We start from the raw sequence: 23,287 nt of genomic DNA, 5'->3' as shown, positions 1-23,287 counted from the left end.
TTTTAAGTTAAAACACCAAATTTATTGGATAATATTGAACTATATGCAGACACATAGAAAATAAACATTTCATATAATTGTGTATCTTTTTTAAATGTCATATTTATAAGGACAGAAAAACTACCAATTTAGCAATTGGAGTAACTTTTCAAAATGAAAACAGGAAAAGCAAAATCTACATTCCTTCATCAAGACCCGGTGCTGCATCACAATCTATAAGTACTTCATTTTAGATAAATAAATACTTTCTCTATCTACTACAGATTTAAAATTAGAATTACATGAACTCCTTGACCATGTAGAATTTCCTTATACAATGATGAGCAGTTAAACATGTCACTTTTGAGACACACGTATTTGACTTAACATAATCCCCCTGCTGAAATTTCACTGTAAATGCACATTTCACATGTGATAAAACAAAAACTATATTATAAAGAGTATCTTCATATTTCACAGTTAGAGACAGGGTTGTTTTTTTTTTTTTTGAAAAAAAAAAAAAACCTTACAAAATTTAAAATAAAAAAGACAGCATGCATTCACTACCAGAAGGAAGAGGGGAACGGAGTCAAGCAGCAAAGACAAGGAAGAGTAAGAGAGCAAAAGGGAGGGAGGAGAGGGGAGCACGGGAAGAAAGGGAAGGAAGAGAGCAAGAGACAGAAAATAATGAAGAAGGGGGAAACCTTTAGTAATTGTACTGTTCTTAGGCAATATGGAAACAAGAAAATGCAACTTGCATTTCAAAAGTATGATAAAGAAGGTCTACCAATTCACTGTAAACCCTGGGGTCATGGCTAACGAGACACATGCAGCCCACCCGTAACCTGCGGCTCTTGTGTATGCGTGTTTCAGGAGGCCCAGGCAGTAGGTACTCATGACCTATTTCCTTAAAGCAGGACATGTTCATAAAGGTTCCCATAAAGACTCAAGAGCTATGACAAGGCTCAGTTTCTTGGACTTGGGAGTTCCATCTGTAGGCTGGGATGGGCTACAACAAGCCATGCATTTCCAGTGCTGAGGAGAAGGAAATGTTCTGCATGGCGGGCAAGAAAAGGGACATATTCATCAAGTCACCCCTGTAGGGGACTGAGAGGCCAGGAAGAGAGCAGCAGAGCATGGTGAAGAAACATCAGGGCTGAGAGACATCTGGGAAACGGAAGCTGAAAACCCACTGCCATTAAATCCAGCAGATTGCAACACATTCACAGATGAAGGAACAGTAACAGGTACCTCGGTACAAAACAAAACAAAACAAACAAAACGAAACAAAATCAAGTCCACTTCCCATACCAAAGCCATTTTTTTTTTTTTGGCTCATCCCCAACCACTGATTTTTCAAAAAAAACTATTCAACCCCAGAAAAAAAACCTATTGAACCCCAGAAACGCCTTGACTAGGGTTTAGGATTCAAAAGTCTCAAACCACTTAAACAATAAAAAAATAGAAATCACTTCCCATGGTATTTTATATCAGCCTCAATGTGGCCACAGAAGAAGGAAGGGATGCCTTAGGTAAGCTGGGGTGCCTCAGGCCAAGCTAAACCCCTCATAGTTGTCGAGGGCCTGGGTCAGCCGAGCCTTCATGATCCCTTTGCTGCTATATTTAGGGAGGTCAAGAAGGTTGTAGCAGGTATGGGCCACAGGTAAGTATTCCTCCCCAGTGGCTGTGGACTGGATGATGATCTGCAGACTGGCCATGCCATAGATGGGAATCCGGTCACTGCCTGTTAGGAACACTGAGAAAAAGAAAATGGCATGAATGGTATGCAGTCCTCTAAGCAACAGAGAAAGGCACAACACGCTGTATCTTCCATGGCAACTACAATGCTCTTTAGGCACCAACACGTATGCACTAGACATGTCTTAGAGCCTCTATAGAACGCATGTCCTCAAAGGCCTTCACAAAATCAAAAAGGAAAGATATTATTGTCATAGGAAGGCAGCCAGCGAAGAACCCACGTCCTTGTGACCTCAAGACCTTCCCTTTTCTCAGGTGTCTGAAAACTGTTTCCTCTTAGGGATCAACACCTTCATTCATTTCCCTCCTTTCAAAAACCAGAGGACTTGACCTACATGTTCTTTAGGCAGTTCACTATTGAGATACATTGTTACTCCACAGAAATAATTAGATTCCCCTGCACAGCACAGACAGAAACAGCTACCCAGTGCTTTTTGTTGCTGTTTCTGTTTTGTTTTTTTTCTCACTGTTAAACTGCCAGAAATTACTAGAATGAACTTATTATCCATTTCTTTATTTTATTTTAATTATTTATTTGAGGGTGTGTGAGGGGATAGGGGGTTGCACCCAGGGTCTTTTGGCACTCTTCCACTCTACTCTGTGCCAGCCTTCATCAGTCACTTCAAATAACCTGCCATTGCCTAAGGCATATAAACACACCACCATTCTTGCCAACCTTCCAGAATTAATAACACAGCAACGATAACGGACAACAAACTCCTTAAATCCAATCCTTAAGTCTCTAACTAGAGATGCCTTTTTCTAGGGAAACTCCCAAGACCAGTAGGAAGGCTTCACCTGAAAGTAGGAGCTTTTCACGTTGACTTGGCAGCCCAACCAATTCCCATGACCTTGCTTCTCAACAGCTCATGTTCATGAGCAGAGAGGTTCTAGGGTGAGATACTGTTTTTTTTGTTGTTTTTTGTTTTTTTTTTTTTGTTTTGTTTTTTATCCTTGCTCTACATGAGCAGGAGAATTAGTCAATATCAATGTCTGCTCACTCTTAGAAAGCAAAGAAGTTGCTCTTTTTCTTTCACACGATAAAAAGTCTATTCTATTCACAGCTAATGTATGGGTGTGACTACACAGCTGTAGACAGAAGATCCAATCATTTCTAAAAGGCTGGACTTGATCATGGGAACTAACTTTCCTCTCTAAAGCTACTACCCTAGTGAAATGTCATCCAGCCAGTTCCAAAGGACTGCATACTACATGATTCTATTTGCATAGAATGTCTCCCACAGACAAACTCAAGATTGGATTGGGTGAAGAGAAGAAACAGTGAGTGGTTGCTGATGTGTATGGAGTTTCTTTCTGGAAGGAAAACATACTCCAAACCCTGTACACACTACAACACTCTCCGTCTTACACTGTGAACAGGTAAAGTGCACGTTAAGAGAAGCTATCACAACAAAGCGTTCATAAGTCAAATCTTCCTGTTTCATCTAGAAGCTTTCCAGATCAATCTTTTCAGATTTGGGGGGATAGGGTATCACCATGTTGCTCAGACTGACCTTAAACTCTTGAGCCCAAGCAATCCTCCTATCTCAACCTCCCAAGTTTAGCTAGGACTATAAGCATGAAGTACTGTTTCCAGCTAAAGTGACTATTATTCTTAAAGAAAGTGAAGATTGGTGAAATCTTGTTTCACACGTGTACTAACAGCCTCCAATGCATTTTAATTAATATACTGTAAACATATTGAAGCTTAATTTTCTTTACTATCTTTAGCCATTTAGAAGTTAACCTTTACCTGGGAATCACATCACTCTACCCAACATCACACTAAAATACGAACAATCCACCTATGTGATAAATACTTACAAAGAAACTTCTTCTTCTTCTCTAATGGGAACTCGTGGAATGTTTCCCAGAATAGTTTCACAGTGGGATGTGTGCTTGAATAATCACCCCTGTAGACAGCAGTCTGTCCAAAAGAGGGAGGGAAATTAATCTTACAGAAATATTACAGCACACATTGGATGTGACTTGCATTTTTGACAGAAGTCACTGTGAGGCAGGAGTCCTCCAGCAACTACTCAAGCACAACGCATGTGAAGACAAGGTTCTCGGCACACCCACCCGGCTGCACACGTGGATTCCCAGAGCTTACCTCTTCCAGCTCTTCCCAGTCGTAGTTGCTGTTCCCCACCATCATGGCCCTCAGTTCCGCAGGCTGGAAGAGCTCAAGGACTTTGCCACCACACACCTTTAGGAAGCCACTGGAGAAGGCTGTGTACCACTCGTGAACCGAAATTTGGAAGATGTAATTTACATAAGCATCCACGAATTCTTGCCTGCAGGAGGACCAGAAAAATGAGATGTGGCATGGAGCTGCCTTTCTACGCTTAGGTTGAAAGTGATGGGCATGGCCTTTCGTCAGGCATCCTGCATCCTATAGCATTAGGGACTCTCCTCCCCAGCTTCGAACCCTAGGATACTACTATATGCCTAAAGCAATGATCTACAGCAGGGGAGGCAAGTGTATAAAACTGAACTACTGATTTTACCTGAGCTACTCCAGATGTCACCTTTTAAGGTCTTCTTTAGAGTTTAAGGGGGGGAAAAAAACCCTTTAAAAAATGCCCAAGATTATAGGTGCAGGATAATTGACCTGTCTTCAGAAACTAAAGCTACCTGTTACTTATATTCTTGTGTTTTTTGGTTTTTTTTTTTTTTGCTTTTAATGTACACATGTGCACATGTATGTGAATGTAGAAGACACATTCCTGGTATCATTTCTCAGATGTCATCTACCTTGATTTTGGAGACAGAGTTTTTATCACTGCCTGGCACTCACCAAGTAGAACAGGCTGGCTGACAAGCAAGCCCCGTGGAGCCACCTCCTTCTACACCCCCCCACACACACACACCCACCCAGCACTGGAGTTACAAGTGTGTCCTATCATGCTTTGTGGTTTTACCTGGATTCTGGGAATCAAACTCAGAATGTCAGTGAAGGGACTCTAGCCAGACCAGGCCTGGCAAGCATAGCTCTGGCAAGCCCTGTCCTTCTCCCCCATTCCCTCTGGCTTGTACTGAATCTGTAGATTGCTTTTGGTAAGATGGCCATTTTCACAGTGTTAATCCTACTGATCCATGAACATGGGAGATCTTTCCATCTCCTGATATCTTTTGGCTCTAGTGTTGGGATCACAAATTTGTCCCACCACACCTGGCTTTATCTGCTTTCTTATAAATCCTTTAAGGACGTCAGGAAACAACTGTCTTAATGACTATTCTATCTCCCAGTAATTAGGCAAATGTAAATACAAACAGCAGTGAATTACCATTTGCACACATCTGACTAGCATAAGCTTAAACCTGAGATGACATCATGGAGAAACTAGAACCTCACAGAGAGCCAGGGGAGGATAAACCAGGACATGACAGGAGCCATGTATACTTGCTGTGCAAATACATGAAGATCAGCCAAATGAGAAAAATGAAGACTATTTAATCAAATCATTTTATGACAAAAGAGTCAGCCGTGGTTGCCTGTGACTCAAAAGCAGCCAGAAGAATGGAGAGAGAACAACTAATAGCAGAAAATTGGACTATTTCAAAACACCCTGATGGAGGCTCCAGTCCATGGAAGCTGTGGCTGGCTGAAGAGATGTAGGCATCCTAAGCAAGTACTTAGATGTTCACTCTCCCTCTCCCTCCCTCCCTCTCCTCTCCCTCTCTCCCTCCCCGCCCCCCTGCACCCCCCGGGGGGGGGCTAAACTGGTAGTTGAGTCTTAAAGAAGATTGCTAATTGTTTAAAATCCTGACCATTTTGATCTGATTGTTATCAAAGTTAACCAAGAAAAATAGAAAGTCTGACAGAATGGGCAGCCTCCTGTGTGGCTTACTGTCGAGTTAGGTTTCCTCTGCAAGCTGCTACACATTATGTATCAAAATTCTATCTTGTAGCAGGCAGACTAATGTCCATGTGTTTATGTAATCTTTCAAACAGGGGCATCAATTAAGAAGTGAGACAAAAATACTCAAGGGGAGAATTTGTCAATATCTGGAAAAGCTTTATGATTCCTTTATGAGCTTTCAAAGAGATCTAGAGACACTGGAGGAAAAGGACAAAGAACTTGGGATGTCTGTGGTAGCACATCCCTGTTAAAGAGAAAATTCAGAGAAACAAAACCCATGATCCACTAACATAAGAATGAGCAAGGATAACTGCATACAGAAAGCATCAAGTAGACTGGCTTCAGAGAATTAACTACATCTGCATTTCTCCAAATAAACAGAGTCTCAGGAATGTTCAGTGCAAACCAAGCTTCTTTATGTGAAGTAAATCACCCCAGCGTTCATGTAAATTGCTTTCTTTCCTTTGCCCTCAAAACAATGTTGACAATGAAAAGCAATATCTCCACCACTCACAACCCCACTCCCTAGTAAGTTATTTAGTCTGTCTTTCCCTCAGTCTTCTCATCCGGGAAGTAAGGAAACAGTTAAAACCTATGAATGTGCTTAAGACCAAGAGTAGTCTAAAGCAGTATGATGTGAGCTATTGCTGTCATACTGTTTAGGGATATTTACATGTATGATATGTATATCATATACCGTTTCATCATTAAAAATAAAAGCAATAATGGAAAAATGTCTTTGTCTTGACATACATGTTTATTATAAAAGTTGAAAACCTCAAATAACACATTGAATAGTTATTTTTTTATGCAAAGACTAGAGTCTGGGATGGAGGCCAGGAGAGGACTTGCCTAGAATGTGTGAGGTCTCAGAGCCCTATATTTAATCCTCAGTATGAAATGAGACATGGGAGAAGGAAAGAAGGGAGAGAGGGATGGAGGGAAGGAGGGAGGGAGGGAGGGTAAAAGTGACTGAGCATGATAGGATTGCAGAAGTATATGGGGTTTTATTGGTATCAGTGACATCTTTCAAAATACCTAAATCAAATATATCTCTTAGGCTTCTAGAAGACAGCAGATTAGAAGTTTCCATCTTGAGACTCCATGAATCAGTAGGTCTAAAGCAAAGACTGTATTCCAAAGGAAGAGCACTGGGAATCAAAATCATGGTGAAAGAGCGGCTAAAAGGCAGAGAAAGATAGAAGGGATTGTAATGAGAAGCAGCAGCTCAGGCCAGGTGTGGAATGGGAGGGCCCTGCTGAAGCTGTATTTGGGGTAAGCCAGAGGACCCTGGGGGTAAGAAACCAGCAGGCCTGGCTTCAGGAGGAGTACCCACTTTTCCCTCAAGCCTAATGTCCAGCTTTGGTTTAGGTTAACAGACACCCCTCTGGGACAGGATTGGAACCTCCCAGCCTCTCCCCACATGTCAGTGCTGCAGAAAGTCACCATCTTGACAGAGGGTAATAGAGAACCTGTAAACACAAACAGTTCCAAGTGGGAGCCAAGGCTGTGGAGGGACATGCCCTCACCTCCAAGGTTAAAAAACTGAGGCAACGACAGACTAAATAACTTCCCTAGGGTGGGGGCTGTCAGTGGTCAAGATCTTCCTTTTCATTGGTAACACTGTTTCAGGGGCAAAGGAGGCATTTTATGCTGACATGGTTTACTGCACACTAAGAAGCTCCGTTTCTACTGAGCTGTTTATTTTGAGAATTGCAGATGTAGTTAGTTCTGTGGTGAGGGTCCTATTGACTGAGGATTCCTGTGAAGACAGAGCTCTGGGGCTACTACCTCAGTCTGAACCCTGAGTTACCAGAGTACCTACTCCTCGTCACAGGGTTTGAAAGAGCTAAGACTCACAGGCAGAGCTGGTTCCTCCTAGTGCAGAACTCAGAGCTACATTTTTCCTCCTCTTTTACTTTGCCTTGCTTCTTTCTTTTCTCCCGGCTCTTCACTGTTATTCCTTTAACCATCATGAATTCTTAAACTTCATACTTTATTTGATACTATTTTTCCTAAAGTTCCTGTTAGTATAGTTCTTGCCTTTATTTGGTTTGATGGCATTTGTCTATGTAATTTATTTTGCTGGCATTCTAAGAGCAGTTTGTTTTACTCTCTGGGTGGCAGAGCCCTCAAAAGAAAGCTGGCCACCCAGAAGACCCTATCATAAAACCAGGAAGGATACCATCCCAGCATGCACATAAGCTGTACCTAGAACCATGCATCAGCCAAACATCCAATGCAGCACAATTTGTGCAAAAGTTAACAATTCTCAGAAAAACTGAAATTCCTGAAATGGTCAAACTATCAAATAATTCAAAAGTGTAAGGCTTTGTCTTGTTTTTTAAAGTGATCAATGACTTCAAAGATCACTCAAATAAACAGAAGAATGAACTAAATAAGTCAATTCAAAATCTAGATGAGAAATTCAACAACTTGGGTAGGGATATTCAGCATAGGAATATAGATTCTATGGCTAAGACAAAAGCCACAAGAGATAGCACATGCTATCGAAGATGTCAAACAAAGTTAACACTCACCATTTCTGTGGGAGTGCAAACTTGTACAACCACTTTGGAAATCAATTTGGTGATGTCTCAGAAAACTGGGAATAGTTCTACCTCAAGACCCAGCTATACCACTCCTGAGAGGTAGACCACCCAAAAGAGACTCCAGCATCCCACAGAAACTTGCTCAACTATGCTCATAACAGATTTATTCATAATAGCCCAAACTGGAAACAACCTCGATGTTCCTCAGCTGTAGAATGGATAAAGAAAATGTGGTATACATTCCATCTACACAATGGAATGCTATCCAGCTATTAAAAACAAAGACATCATGAATTTTGGAGGCAAATGGATGGAACTTGAGAATATAATTCTGAGTGAGGTAACACAGTTCCCAAAGGACATGCATGATATGTATTCATTTACAAGTGAATATTAGCCATAAAATATAGGATGCTCATGCTATATACTCTACAGACTCAATGAAGCTAAACAAGATGCTTGCTTAGCTTCTTGAACAAGCAAGGATGCTTGAATCTTACTTAGAATGGAGAATAAAATAGCTAGCCATAAGAGGCAGATGGAGGAGGGAACTGGGAGTGAGAGGGGATGGAAAGGAGAATGGGGGAGGGTTGAGGATCAGGTGAGGGGAAGGAAGGATAGGAGAGATATCTAGATGGCCATAAGAATGAATGGAAATCTGCAACTGACAGAGATGGGGTGCATCTCCAGGACAAGACAGAAACCTGGGATAAGGGAGGCACCCAAGAATCAATGGAGGTGACCTTAGCTGTGACTCACAGCATTGTGGATATGAAACCTAAAGAGGTCAGCTACTTCAGCCAGGCAGCACAATACTCACCCACAAAACTTTCAACCCCAAATTTATCCTGTCAATAAGAAATGCAGAAATGGGGGATGGAGCAGAGACAGGGGGAATGGCCAACCAATAACTAGCCCAACTTGAGACCCATCACATGGGCAAGCACCAATGCCTAACACAATTAATGATACTCTGATATGCTTACAGACAGGAGTCTAGAATAGCTGTCCTATGAGAGGTTCCACCTAGCAGCTGACTCAGACAGATGTGGAGACCCACAGTCAGTGGATGAAGCTTGGGGACTCCTATGGAAGAATAGGAGGACAGATTCTGGACCCTGAAGGGGATAGAAACTCCACAGGAAGACAAGTTAATTGGGGCTCTCAGAGGCTGAACCACCAACTGAAGAATATACATGGAGTGGACCTAGGCTTCTATGCACATATGTAGCAGATGTGCAGCCTGGTCTTCATGTGGGTCCTGCACAATTGGAATGGGGGCTATTCCAAAAGCTGTGGCCTGTACATAGGATATGTTCTTCTAGCTGGACTGCCTTGTCTGGCTTCAGTGGGAGAGGAAGGACCTACCCCTGCAGAGACATGAAGTGCCAGGGTTGGGGGATAACCAGGGAGGTCCCACCTGCTTAGAAGAGAAGAGGGACAGGGAAGGATTGTGGGAGGGGGTGACCAGGAGGGAGGGCAGTGAGTGGAATGTAAAGTGAATAAGTAAAAAAAATAAAATAAAATAAAATAAAAATAAATAAATAATTCAAAAAAGGAGACAAAATAAAAATTAGAAAGATATATTGATTCTAGTGAAAAGAGCAGAGGAAGAGGGGAAAGGAAAGGCAGAATGGAGAAAAAGGAGAGGGAAAGGGACAGAGAGAGGGAAGGAGAGAGAAAAGGGAGGGGGAGGAAGAGAAGGAGAGAGGGAGAGAGCAAGGCAGAGGGAGAGAGAGAGGGAGGGAGGGAGGGAGGGAGGGAGGGAGGGAAAGATTTGTGAGTAAGAGGTTGAGGGAGAGAAAGAGAAAGAACCAAAAACATCAGCAGAGAAACACCAGAGTTAAACTGGACCACTTAACAAATAGATTTAACATTGGCATCCACAGGATAGTCCATCCAACAACTGTGGAATACACATTCTTTTTATCAACCTACAGAACTTTTTCTAAAATAGAACACATTTTAGGTCCTAAAGCAAGTCAATAAGTACAGAAGAAACTGGAAATATTTTTTGTATCTCATCAGAAAATAGAAGAAACTCAGAAATGAACAGTAAGAAAAACTACAGAAATTAAGCCAGTGCATGGAGACTGAAGAATGGGATTATAAAAATCAGCAAGAAACTTAATGAATTCTTAAGTTCAAATGAAAGTTAAAATACAACTTACTACAACCTTAGAGACACAGCAATACTAGCTCTAAGTAAGAACTTTAGAGCCACGATTGCCTGCGTTAAACTTAAGAGATCTCAAATAAATGACCTAACATTGTAGAGAAACAAGAACAAGACAAATCCAAAAGTAGCAGACAGAAAGAAACAGTAAAGACTGAGACTTTACTTGATCAATGATGTGCAGACGAAAAACAACAGAAAAGAACTCAGTGTGTGTGGAATGGGAAAAACTGAAAGTATCCAATAATTGGGCATGGAAAAGGGGTGTCCATGCTCCCAGCCTTTATTCAATATAGTCTGAAATTACAGCCAGAGCGAAAGGCAAGGAGAGGAATGAAAGGACTATAAATAAAAAGGAACAGACACAAAGCATCTCTATTTTCAGATAATAAGATTCTATCCTTAATATATCATAGACTTCACAATAAGGCTGAGATCTGATAAATACTTTCATCAGAGCAGCAATATACCAAATCAATGTACAAAAGTCAGCAGCTTGTCTATCTACCAATAACAGACTTACAGAGAAATAAATCCAGCGGAAATGAAATTGTCCAAGAAATGCCTGTGCTGCCATATTTATTGTGCTGCTAACCAAAAAAGCCACGATATAGAACCAACCTTTGCCTGTAATTACTTTTCTTTCCTATTGCTGTGACAAAATTTCCTGATGAAAGCAACTTAAAGGTCAAAGGGCTTGTCTGGTTCACAATTCCAAATGCATTGTGGCATGAAACTAAAAGCATGAGAGAACTCTGTCTGGAGAAACAAAATAAGAGAATAGAATGATTGAGACAGTGTATAGATGTATCAATGTATCATATGCATTGTAGAGGAAAGGCCCCATGGGTATTTTAGGGGAGTAAAGTTACTATTCGATATCTTGATTACCACAGAGCTTACATTGACACATTTGTTTGTGGAAATACTCCCCAAATGCTAGGTTTTACTGACAGTCTAGTCTAAGGTTTAGGATCTTGTGAGTAAAAAAGTAAAAGTCCTAAAAGAGGTCCAGCAAGGTAGCTCCGCAGATAAACCATTTGCTCCTAAGCCTGAAGACCTAAGTGTGATTCCCAGAAGCACATAGTCGGAATGATAGACCCTGCAGACATTCATGCTGTGGAACGTGCAACCACGCACCACCAACAAATAAAGACAAACATGTAACGAAAGAGAGAAGAAGAAGGCTGGGGGGGGGGGTAAAACAAACTAAAGGACTCAGAAGTACATTAAAAATGTATTTTGTAAATATTCACATTCTTTCATCAGAGGGACAAAGGTATTTGTTTTTAATACAGTAATTTTACTTAAAAAATATTCAGTGCTTACTCCGTGTCAGCACTAAATGATTTACATATAATTCATATGCGTAAAACTCTGGCAAGACCCACCACAGAGAAAGACAGATCTAAATAGGTAATGAATGTATCCTCTAGGAACCACTTAAGATTTGTGCCCTGCTCTTTATTCTAGAAGCTCTAAGGAGGCAGGAAGGACCTGGAGTTCACATAGTTTGAAGCTAGACTGGACCAGCTAAATAAATAAGTAAATAAATAAGTAAATAAGTAAATAAATAGATGATAAATAGATAGATAAACAAATAGATAAATAAATGAAACAATTCTCTAATTCTGGCTTATATGGGTAAAAAAATAAAAGATCAGTTCATTATTAAAAAACAAGACTTTCATGTTTATGGTCTTTTCCAAAGCTCTCACATACAAATTACAAGCAGATTCAAACAACAGATGGTTAACTGTGAAGTGTTTGGTGACAAATGACTGTAGAAGCATCTGTGGGTCCCTAAGGAAGTGTAGGACCAAACACACGTATTTCAAGACGTATTAAAATGACCTCTTTTCCACAGCCTTTATGGGCATGTTTAATCTGCTAACTGGAAGCAGTGCGCCTCCCCCCAAAAACTGAATTGGGCCCTACACATCTATATATGGCAGCATCTTTTCACAACGTCACAATGTTGGACACTCCGAGGGCTTTGCTTTTCTTCTGTTCACCCTCACTTTGTTTCTTTTCATAGGCACCTGTGTGGACCCTACTAGCGTGCTCCCAGTGCAGAAATTTGCCACACAAACACTTACAGAATCAATTCCAAGGTCCCTCACGCCACAATTTGCCACTAGGATATAGGTTAAACAGAGATGTCTGACTGTGCTCTAAAAGCCCAAGATGGTCTGCGCAGATACACACACACACACACTGTGGGTCTGCAAAGGAGAAGAAAATGGTTCTCCTGCATTTCTGTTCTCTGGTAGTGAATTTAAGACGCAGTCAAGCTTGGAAATGTACCCATAACCAAGGCTGACCAACATCAGCTATGGCGCACTTTCAACAAAGATTGTCAGGTGCATTGCGGATTTGGAGAGCTGAGATGGGAGAGGGAGCACACAGTAAACAGATGGGGGGGCTGTATAAACAGGTATGGAAAAATACAGTCTCAGACTCGAGCTGGTTCCAGCCAGTTCTGCAGGGGTGGGGGCGGATGCTGAGGGCTGGGTGTCTAAGTGGCAGGTTTTAGAGACCTCGGAGATAGCAGCATAGCAACAATTTGGTGCAGTGTGTGCGCACAACCATCAGCTGATAGTGAGCAGCCATTCACTTGCCGCGAGTCGCGAAGCGGCCGCTCGAACGTCACCACAGCCGTCAGCGTTTGCCGCATCTTCAGACGCACTCTGGACCAGCCGCAGTCACAGCTGCAGGACCTCTCTGGACCAGCTCTATCGCAGACTGCGCAATCACCAGACCACTGCGGCAAACAAGCCAGCTGAGTTGAGCAGTAGCCATGGCCGACCCCGAGAAGCAGGGACCTGCTGAGAGCCGCGCCGAGGACGAGGTAATGGAGGGCGCCCAGGGTGGCGAAGATGCCGCGAATGCTGACAGTGCCGCTGCTCCCGCGGCCGAGGAGCCCCAGGCTCCCGCGGAGAACGCGCCCAAGCCCAAAAAAGACTTTATGGAGAGCTTGCCCAATTCCGTCAAATGCCGGGTTCTGGCGCTCAAAAAGCTGCAGAAGCGCTGCGATAAGATCGAGGCCAAATTTGACAAGGAATTCCAGGCTCTGGAGAAGAAGTACAACGATATCTACAAGCCCCTACTCGCCAAGATCCAGGAGCTCACCGGAGAGATGGAGGGCTGCGCGTGGACCCTGGAGGGAGAAGATGATGAAGACGACGAGGACGAAGAGGAGGAGGAGGAGGAGGAGGAGGAAGAAGAGGCTGCAGCTGGCGCAACTGGGGGTCCCAAGAAGTGAGCAAGCAGCTGACAGGTGACAAATCCCCTGCTCCTTTTATTTCCAATGTCGGCAGACTTTAAAAGGCTCAGGATTTGCCCAAAATACAATGTGAATCTATTTTAACATTCCTAAAATTAAATTGAATCAAGTAGATTCTGGCTAGCCCGTTTCTAATCTGACTTTTATTTGTGTAAAACAGATGCCAAAAGACGTTTTTTAGAAAAAAAAGCCTAATTAAACTTTTTTTTTTTCTCCCTGCTCTTTTGTGAGAACTAGACTTGAGACTGTTGAAAGGTTGTCAGTTAGATGGGAATTAAAGTGCGTCACACGTTGAAATCCATTCATCACACTACACTGGAACATCCACGCTAAGACAGAACTCTTCTCAATGCTTAATTCTTCAGTTTCTTTACATTTTCCAGCGCAGAGGAAAAGGAACCCAGGAACGACGTCATCTTTAAGACTTTTGCTTTTGCAAACCCAGACATCAGCTTTACACTCCAGAGGAGCCTTGGCATGGAGCAAGCCTGGACTGACAGCATTTACTGATTATGTGGCTAGGAAAACTGCCATTTAAAGTTGTGAAAAAATGTTTTGAATATTTGAATTTACAGAAAGAACACGGTTTCAAAAATGAGGGTGTATTCCATGTATAATATTGTCAACACGTATTCATCTGTTATGGTCTCATGTTATCTGTTTTCTTGGTAGTGTTTGTTTACAAAATCGTGAAAATTATCCCAAATGTTTAAAGTGTTAAATTACCTTATAGCATTTTAGAAATATAATTTACTTGAAGAGTAGAATGTAGCAATTCTGTAAAGCATGTGTATCCAGTGTTGCCTAGTTTGACCTTTGTGAAGTCTTTTTGTCTTGTAGCTTTTAGCAAGTAGCTGTGAAAACCATCAGAACTCCTCAATGAAGCTAATGTTTGGAAAAAGTATATACTTGAAGAACAAACCCAAGTGTGTACCCCCAACCCCAGCTCAGAAATAGAAAGGGTTTAAGTTTGCTTGTATTAGCTGTGCCTTCATTATTTTGCTATGTAAATGTGACTTATTAAATGGTGCAAAATCAAATTTTATTGCTTGAGGACAGAAGGGCATAAAGGAAGGGAAAAGACATTTAATGTAAAGGCCTCTAGCTTCTTTGTGGGTTTTGAATTGTCTGTGAACCAATGTTCTGTAAAGAAACACAAACACAAAGTTGTTTACCACTGTGGTGTTAACAAAACAGTATTTTCAAAAATAAAAAAATCCTTGTTATTCTGACTGCCTGTACTGTCATCTATAAAAGCGGGTGGAAACAGTCCCTTCCTCACAATTATTATGAAGGGAAAGTGAGTTACTATGCTTATAGCCCACATAGCAGCGTCTGACACCTAGGAATAATTTCCAGCTATTATTGTTATAATAAAGACAAAAAACCTGGACAGAAAATTCAACTCCCTTCCTCCCCTGCTACGCAAGAGAAAATGGTAGCATTATTAATTTCTACCTTGGTGATTCCTTGTTATCAGAAAAGAATACGGCTTGTAATTCAGAAATATAGGACATCCCAAAACTATCTTCTTTTGGTTTCCTCCATGTAAAGCCTGGTTTTAATTTCCTCTTAGAAAAGGTAAGATTTTAATGTGACAATATGAATGCACACACATACACATGCACAAACAAACAAAAAAATCAGACGCCATTCTTTTCCATTTGCTGCAAGGGTTAATCACACTGCAGCAAAATCTGATGACGTTGGGGAAGGGGGGCAGTGCTAACCTGTTGCTAATGACAACAGATGTCTCCAAACAACTCTAAGGTAGCGGTAATCTTCCTTGCGGCAAGACCAATACAACTGAAGAGGTATATTATATATATTATTGATCATCATAATCATATTATTTTAATAAGGAAAAAGGTAATGAAAATTAACATTCATTCATCTTCAGAAATGGAGGGACTGTCATTTAATATTTCTCTAGGTCTAGTAAGAATTAAAAAATAACTAAGTATAAATATAAGGTCTAAATACTAGGAAATTTATTTTATAGGTATATGATTATTAGATATAGAAAACCCAAAAGAATAAACTTGAAAACAATCAGATACAAATGTGATGAATTGATTGGTTGTCAAATATATAAAATCAACAGTTAAGGTATTAAAATATAAAAGAAAGATTTCTTTTATACTAGAAATAGTATATACATACCTAAACATAAGCTAGCCTATAATAAAAATGTGTATAGTATATATAAAAATATGAGATTTCACAAGAAATCCCTGATTTAGAAGACTATCACAAAACATAAATTCTTCCAAAATTAATTTATTATTTATCACAATTCAATTCAAAGCCCACATGGAATCTGGAATTTAATACAACTTCTTTGCAGTTTATCCATAAGAATAGCTAAAACAACTTACAATAATCCAGAAACAAGTTAGACTTTGTCTCAAGGAAACATTTTTAATGAAGAAAATACATAAAATATTTATCAATTATTAGATACAAAAAGATTGAGATTAGGACATATACAGCCAAAAGAAATAAACAGACATGACAAGACAAAAAAATTAGAAAACAATCAAATTTGGAGTATTTACACTCATTTCAAATGCAAACAACCACTGTGAATTATAGCTGTAACAGATATAGACAACAGAAAGTTAATGATCTTAATAGTTTGACAAATCATATGAAAATTAGTACTGTTTTACACTACTAAAATAAAATGAAAATAAAACTGGCAGAGGTTTACATAAAATTAAAATATAACTAGTACAGATTTACATAAAGAACTCCTGCTGATTATTTCGAACAGAAGAAATGCTGGGGAGGGAGACATGTTGCTATGCCCAGAACAAGGGGAAGCAGGGCTCTGGCAAGGCTGGAGACATACATGTCACAGCTATGTGCTCTGGCTGGCAGGCACTATTTTATAATGGTCTACATACTATACTGTATATACATGCACACTAGGAATCTTTAGGATGGAGGTCAATTCATTTCCTCACTGAACGGATCCTAAACGGGTATCTCCTGGGCTGCTTATTTGAAAGTGCGTCACAGCTGCACAGTAATGGCAGGACACCATCTCCTCCAGGCAAGTAAAATACTGCTTTGCAGGAAACCATTTTAACCCTTGACAGGCCAAACCCAGCAACACGATGTAACCAGCCAGCAGCACACATTATCTATTCAGTGCACGATTACAGTGTGTGACACAGGAAGCTGCAGCCCCTCAAGGCTCACAGTGTAAGCTTGGTGCCGCAGCTGTGCCTGTCTACAGGGTCACATACACACACATACATGTAAACAAATGTACATACATAGAAACAAATGTTAGTTTTTTCAGCTGAAATTTATATAACATAAACACACCATTTTTTTTAAAAGCAGCAATTTCAGATGTTTATAGTAATATGCAAACACTAAGCTGGCACAGCATTCAAACGGATCAGTGCTGTGAAGAATCTTTAAAGTATCCTATGTATGAAACAAACGCAAATATTTTGAAGATACTGTGAGAACAGAGTGAAATAGGTATTCTTATATGCTGATAAAGATGAATAACCTGGTACAATTCATTAATAAAATCAACCCGGCAAAAATATTTGTCAGCAGATTCAAAATGCCATAATTTTTCATTTATCCTTGGAATTTGATCCTTAAAAATGCATTTTTAAAGGCAAAAATAATCTTTTTATATATATACAAAAGATGCTTGTAACACTTTTAATTAAAAAAAATGGGGCAGGGCTAAAAGAATAGAGAAAGGGTAATACTAAAAGAACATACAAACAGACCAAATATCCAAATAAAACACATTTACATAGTAGACTATACAGTATCACACATATCCATGAGGCAGTGGTTGTTGTTTTGTTTGACTGACTGATTTTTTTTCTAGACAGGTTCTCATTATATAGCTCAGTCCCTGTCTTATGTCACTTATGTAGGCTGGCCTCAAACTCACAAAGATTTGCTAGGCTCTACCTCTCCAGCACTGGGATCAAAGATGTGTGCCACAACATGCTCATGAGGGTTTTATCTCATCTTAAATGCTATATATGCACTGTATTCCCTAGTTCAACGTTCAGACATTCAATTTCATACATTTATAGTATGCTCCTAACTATACAAGCTTTCTCTTCTTAGGAAATTATGCAGTCTGCCCGAAAGGAGAAACAGTGAATTGTTCAGTCACTTTCTTTCCCTGGAGGAGAGGACAGGAACTCTCAAGCTCCCTTGGGAGCTCCCAGTGGCAGGGTACAACTCCTGGGGCACAGGCCTTTTCTTCTAGCTGTGTAGCTGGCCAAATGATGTAATTCTGTTTCAATTTCATCATCTGCCAAGTGAGAAGGTTTACACGTCGTCTTTAGGAGTATGCCAGGCACAAGGGAAGCAGTCCAGAAGTAAGACTGCTGTTTCGTTATTTTTTGTTCCTGTAACAACTTACTACAAATAGAATGTAGCCCTTAAGGACTGCAGGCCTCACCGATGTCCATGAGGTATCAAGAGAGGTCACTAAGAGCCACAGCTCCGTTCTTAGGTCCTTCCTATAGAATTTAAATGCCCTTTAGAACAAAGCTGCAATTTAATTGTACCAACTTAAGGTCTTTGTTTTTCCATTAGTGGTAATAACACATGCTATAGGATAGACAAAAATACTTAATCCCAGAAGTGACACATTACAGTTTCATCCAGATGTGGCTACCACTATGGAGAGACTTGGCTTAGGTAGACACCAGTAAGTAGCCATGGAAGTTCTTCTCTTTGGATATATGTTAACTCATTTGAATGGAATTTGTATTCCTCTGGTACTTTCATCCAAATATCTTACTACTGACAGAGCCCAGAGTTCCATGTTCAACACACACACACACACACACAAACAAAGAAAGAGAGAGACACACACAGAGAGAGAAGCAACAATTCATAATTCTTTAACTAACCTTGTCCTATAAAAGGTCACAACAAGTCCATTTCAAGGAGTTCTGCCTTATACTCTAGATAAAGAAATTCTACATAGTCCAGAAAAAAACTGAATGGGCCTCATTGGGTTTCCCTACTCAGTGTACTAGCATTGGATTGTACCCTCTTATTCACTAAAACTTCCACACAATTGATTAGGCTTCCATGTCTATAAAATGAACTGTCTATTAGAACCCAAAAGGATAGAGTTTCATTAGCTACTGGACAGTTGAACACACGGGAGTTCCTAGAGAGAGATGCAACCTGAGGGGTACACGCTTCTCCCATACCTTAACTCTTGAGGCATCTTCTCACGTGTAACCTGTATAACATCTTTTACAACAAATCGGTAGAGGCAACTATCTTTCCCTGAAATTTGTGAGCAACTGAAGTATACCAATAGAACTGAAGGCAGTGGTTATGGGCATCTTAATTTACAAGCCAGTCAGTCAGAAGCCAAGATTAAGCAACCTAAGGCTCACAATTGATGCCTGAGAGGGGTCACAGGGGTGTTGAAACTTGAGTCCTGAGCCTATGAAACAATGAAAGAAATAAACTGGGCTCGAAGACTGACAGTCATGTTTGCTCCCAAGGGCAAGGATTGCTGGCAAGTGAGCACTCAGGGGTTCAGCAATGCTCATGAGAGTGCATATGCCAACAACAAAATCAAACAGTGGAGAAGATAAAAAGGCAAAGTAAACACCATACCCTGGACCCACTTCTGTAAATAGCGGCTCCACTTACAGAACAGCAGTGACTTCTTAGCACCTGCAAGCGGAAGCCTACCTTCTCTAATGTCCCAAGCTTTTCAGAGTCAAATCCCCCACCTAAGCTGAGTAAGCAGTACAAGTCAAACTTCTCGAAACAGTGCCCTGCTCTTCTTTGCCTGAACAACTCAGGCTTATCCATCACCCCACAACACATCTTTTCATGTGCGTGTGCCCCTTCTCCATTTCCCAGTGTCCAAGTGTTGGGAGGCATCCATGTCTGTAACAGACCCGAGGAGGATCTGTTTAACACGTTGAGACTCTCTGTCTTCACATTAAAGCACGGCTATTAAGTCTTCCCAAGCCTAGTTACGGTGGCATGTGAGAACAGCTTATCTCCCTAATTAAATGATTTTATTTCAGTATTCCCACACAGTTTATCTTGCAATTGTTGACTCAACTGAGCTTGATTCAGAGAAATGTCTGCTAAATAAGGAAAGCGTGAGAGAAATAATTTAATAACAGTATGAAAAAGATTTCTAAGTGCCTAAAATTGTCACAACTACTGAGTACACTGCAAACTGCCTATCCTGAGCTGGGTTGCTTTTCCCTTTCAAGAGCACACATGATCCTGTGAAGACTAACCAGACTAACGCGCGCGCATGTGTACACACACACACACACACACACACACACACACACACACACACTTGTCTGAGACCAAATTGATACAAATAGTATGACATCTTATGAAAGACTAAAGGCTATCTAGCCATGCATTGAGGATGCTCTATAGGAAACATACTCATAAGCTATTTCATCATTCTGTGACCTTCAATGTCTGTCCTTATACAGACAGATACACATCTGATGCTGGACGTGGCTGCCAGTATGATAGAGAATGAGAATTCTCAGAAAGAAGCTATATCTGCAAATATGAACTACTGATTTGAACTTCAGTGGTCTGGTGAGGTTAGAATAAGTCCATTGCCTAATTACAGTTTATCTTGGATTAAATTTAACCCCTTAAGCCATTCTGTGATTAACAAAATGTTGGGCCTACCATTCTGTGATTAACAGAAGAAAACCTTTGGAATGTATTAACTTAGCAGCAGAAGTCGTCAGGCAGCATCTGAAGCCTATAGAAGATATTGCCCCATCTTGCTGTAACCTGTCTTTCTGAGGTTTCCACTAATGTATTTTTTAATTTCCTGTTTGAAACATGGAACCTGGTATAATGAACTCCATGCTTACCATAAACTGGTCACTCACTGGCTCTATAATAAACTCTTATTCCATTTGGGGTGAGAGCCGTGGTTTTTTTTGTATGTCAACAACACTCTAAAATAGTTATAGAAAGTAGAGTATGACAAGTATAAAACCCAGTGACATACTTGTTTACTCTCATGTATTCTGTAGGTGTCATTCCTGCATTTGGTCACAGACCAAAATGTCACCATATGTCATATAGCTGTATCTGTATCTACATATGCACATCCATCTGTTATAATGCAGTGACCAAAATTAGGAGTAAAGAATAATGGGAAACAAATTATAAGCAAGACTTGCTTTATAAATTTGCCACAAATAAGCTTGTTCTTACAAATGAAAATATCCCAAGTATAAGCTATTTATAATGCTAATTTTTATACCAATGTTACAAGGATAAAGGACCTGCTTTTTTGGTCCCTAATCCAATGAAGATTTTTAATGATTACAAAATCATCTGAGTCAAGACTAGATTCCAAAGCCAAGCATGATGGTTTGAATGACAGTGACACCCATAGGCTCATACTGTTCAAATGCTTGGTTCCCAGTAAGTGGAACTCTTTGGGAAGGATTGGGAGGTGTAGGGTCATTGGAGGAAATTTGTCACTGGGCATGGGTTTTGAAGTTTTAAAAGGCCATGCCACCAGGCTCAGATATACATCCTCCAACCCCCTACCCCCACCTCTGTCTACTGGATGCAGATCAGTAGACATTATGCCACATAATGATCAATACTAACACTCTGGAACTGTAAGCAAGCCCCCAATTAAATGATTCCTTTTATAAGAGTCATCGTGATCATGCTCATACATAGAACAACAGCAAAGACACCAAGGGAACTTTATCATCTAAAGCCATTTTTTTCTGGAACTCAAGATTCTGGTGGCAGGATAAATACTTTCCAAAGACAACATCCTAGGTTGACTGGAAGGTTTATATTATTTAAAAAAAAAAAAAAAAAAAAGGTCACTGTGTGTTATAAGAAACCATGCAAAGTGAACCCTAATCTAGAAACCTGAAGTCAAATTGTTCCCATATCTGAAACTTCTCCAATACAATAATAGTTTGTTTATCACACCCCTGATTTTATAGTTCTAGATTAGGGGTGCTCAGCTGCTGAAGTCTATGCAAATATCCACAAGTTTGAAAACAGAAACCTAAAGTGTTTTATCCAAAATATTTTGGGTTAAAAAAGATTTTCAAACCTGCACTAGCTTCTAGCTCTTTTGTAAAAATGCCAAACAATAAAAAAAAAATAAGCCTATCAGCTTTTCTATCATTTCTTTCTCTTTTCAAGGGAAGGCTCGTGGAAGGAGATAAAGGTCGATCACTTGAACAGAAGGAAGTTCACAGGTTCTCTGACAGCTGCTTCACAATTATTTAGACTAAGAAAACTAAAGCCTGAAGTCAGCTTAGAAATTAAAATTCTCCAGATTTCTTATGTAAACAAGAATCTTCAAAACAGCTGTGCCTGCAAAGGCTTTCTGTCCGAAATGCAGTAACATGGAGAGGCTGGAGTGCTGCAGGCACAGGGCCTGAGCTTTCCACCACCGGGTTTTAAAGCTGCCTCCACGTATGGCCTTCCTTGTTCTGCTGCAGTACAACCACATAAAACTGCCTCGCACGGAAACATGGAATCTGCAATAACCTAGCACCATGGTTCTGGGCCACAGTCACTTAAATTTGGCTCTAGAATAAGCCATCTCTTATTCTCTTTGAAGTTAGAGCTGTGGGTTTGGGTGGTGTCAACAGCTATGAATACAATCTTGTGATTCTACAATTTTACTCTCAGCCTAATCAAAGCCCAGCTTCCCTGTGTCCAGCTTCCCTCACTCACAGCCCTCCTCCTCTGAGAAAAGCGTTTTCTCATCCCTAGGCCCCTTGCTCTTCTCACACAAGCTTTACTGCTAGCCAATCCGGGTGGCAACAATGCTCCAATTCTCATCACAGTAGCTTGCCTTGCAATCTAATTGTACAGGTCCTCCTAAGAAACTATATTTTCCTTATTCTTCTTTTAACATTTCTATCAATTTCCCACTTTAAGTGACTTCAAACTCACTGTCAATTGAGGCTGGCAGGCAGAACCAAAGATTACTAATGAGGCTTCTTTCCTGAGACCCACATCAAATTCCTGCTTTAAGTAACTGCCTGTGTATTATCAGCCAGCCAGCCAGCCAAAGTAACAGATTCAAAACAGAACTTCCCTCAATGAACCACCTTTATTTATAGTCTGTTACCTATTATACAGCTACCCGAATTAGAAACTGTGGCAAGGTTCCCAATTCCAGCCTTGCTCACACTTAATCAGACACCTACTGATGGTGCCATTCACATATTCAACTTGATATTTCTACAACTTCCACCCTGGTCCTTGCCATTCTTTATCTGAGCAAGCTCAATGCCTCCTCTCAGGTCTCTGTGCCAGTGTCTATTTCTATAAGGTCATTAAAGCTATCTCTATAAACTGAGGCTAGTAATCTTTTGATCCAAGCCCCGTTGAAGGCTTTGACAGCCTTCACTCTAGAACTCCTACACCCATCATACCCTGATCCACTCACAAATTCTCAACAGTCTCTATCCTTTATCAACCCTGACCATTCTGACTCACATACTCACTAACCTAAAATATGCCCCAACATTTACACTCATACAAGTGTCTTACAAGTGTGTTGCTTCTCTCCTACTTCCATGGAAGCACATAACATGTACTATGATCTGTTACATATCTGTGTACATTCTCAACTCACAGATGGAAGGATAGAAAC

At 40.5% G+C, this 23,287-nt stretch overlaps 2 protein-coding genes across 4 annotated transcripts in view; one reads left to right on the top strand and one right to left on the bottom strand.

Annotated features, from left to right (window-relative positions):
- Positions 1 to 23,287, bottom strand: part of Herc3 (HECT and RLD domain containing E3 ubiquitin protein ligase 3) — an 89,195-nt gene continuing 65,908 nt past the window's right edge. The window contains exons 23-25 of one of the 3 annotated variants that reach the window (XM_029534556.1): positions 3,851 to 4,034; positions 3,562 to 3,664; positions 1 to 1,735 (exon numbers count right to left, since the gene is read on the bottom strand). In XM_029534556.1, the coding sequence (XP_029390416.1) occupies positions 1,527 to 1,735; positions 3,562 to 3,664; positions 3,851 to 4,034 (496 nt within the window). In that variant the 3' untranslated portion in view covers positions 1 to 1,526. Of the gene's footprint in view, positions 1,736 to 3,561; positions 3,665 to 3,850; positions 4,035 to 16,726; positions 16,856 to 17,330; positions 17,921 to 23,287 lie in introns of those variants that run through there. The other 2 variants (XM_021189850.2, XM_029534558.1) reach the window with 2 other exon arrangements.
- Positions 13,002 to 14,849, top strand: Nap1l5 (nucleosome assembly protein 1 like 5). Its single transcript, XM_029534560.1, has 2 exons — positions 13,002 to 13,611; positions 13,855 to 14,849. The coding sequence occupies exon 1, from the start codon at positions 13,132 to 13,134 to the stop codon at positions 13,594 to 13,596; it is 465 nt and encodes a 154-aa protein (XP_029390420.1). The 5' UTR covers positions 13,002 to 13,131; the 3' UTR covers positions 13,597 to 13,611; positions 13,855 to 14,849.

This window comes from Mus pahari, chromosome 2 (assembly GCF_900095145.1).
Source record: "Mus pahari chromosome 2, PAHARI_EIJ_v1.1, whole genome shotgun sequence".
NCBI classification, from domain to species: Eukaryota; Metazoa; Chordata; class Mammalia; order Rodentia; family Muridae; genus Mus; species Mus pahari.
The sequence above is the reverse complement of the archived record's forward strand: the minus strand, read 5'-3'. Positions and strand labels throughout refer to the sequence as shown.

Excerpts from the sequence above, each read along its gene's own strand:
- Nap1l5 (XM_029534560.1), top strand. The coding sequence starts at position 13,132 with ATGGCCGACCCCGAGAAGCAGGGACCTGCTGAGAGCCGCGCCGAGGAC.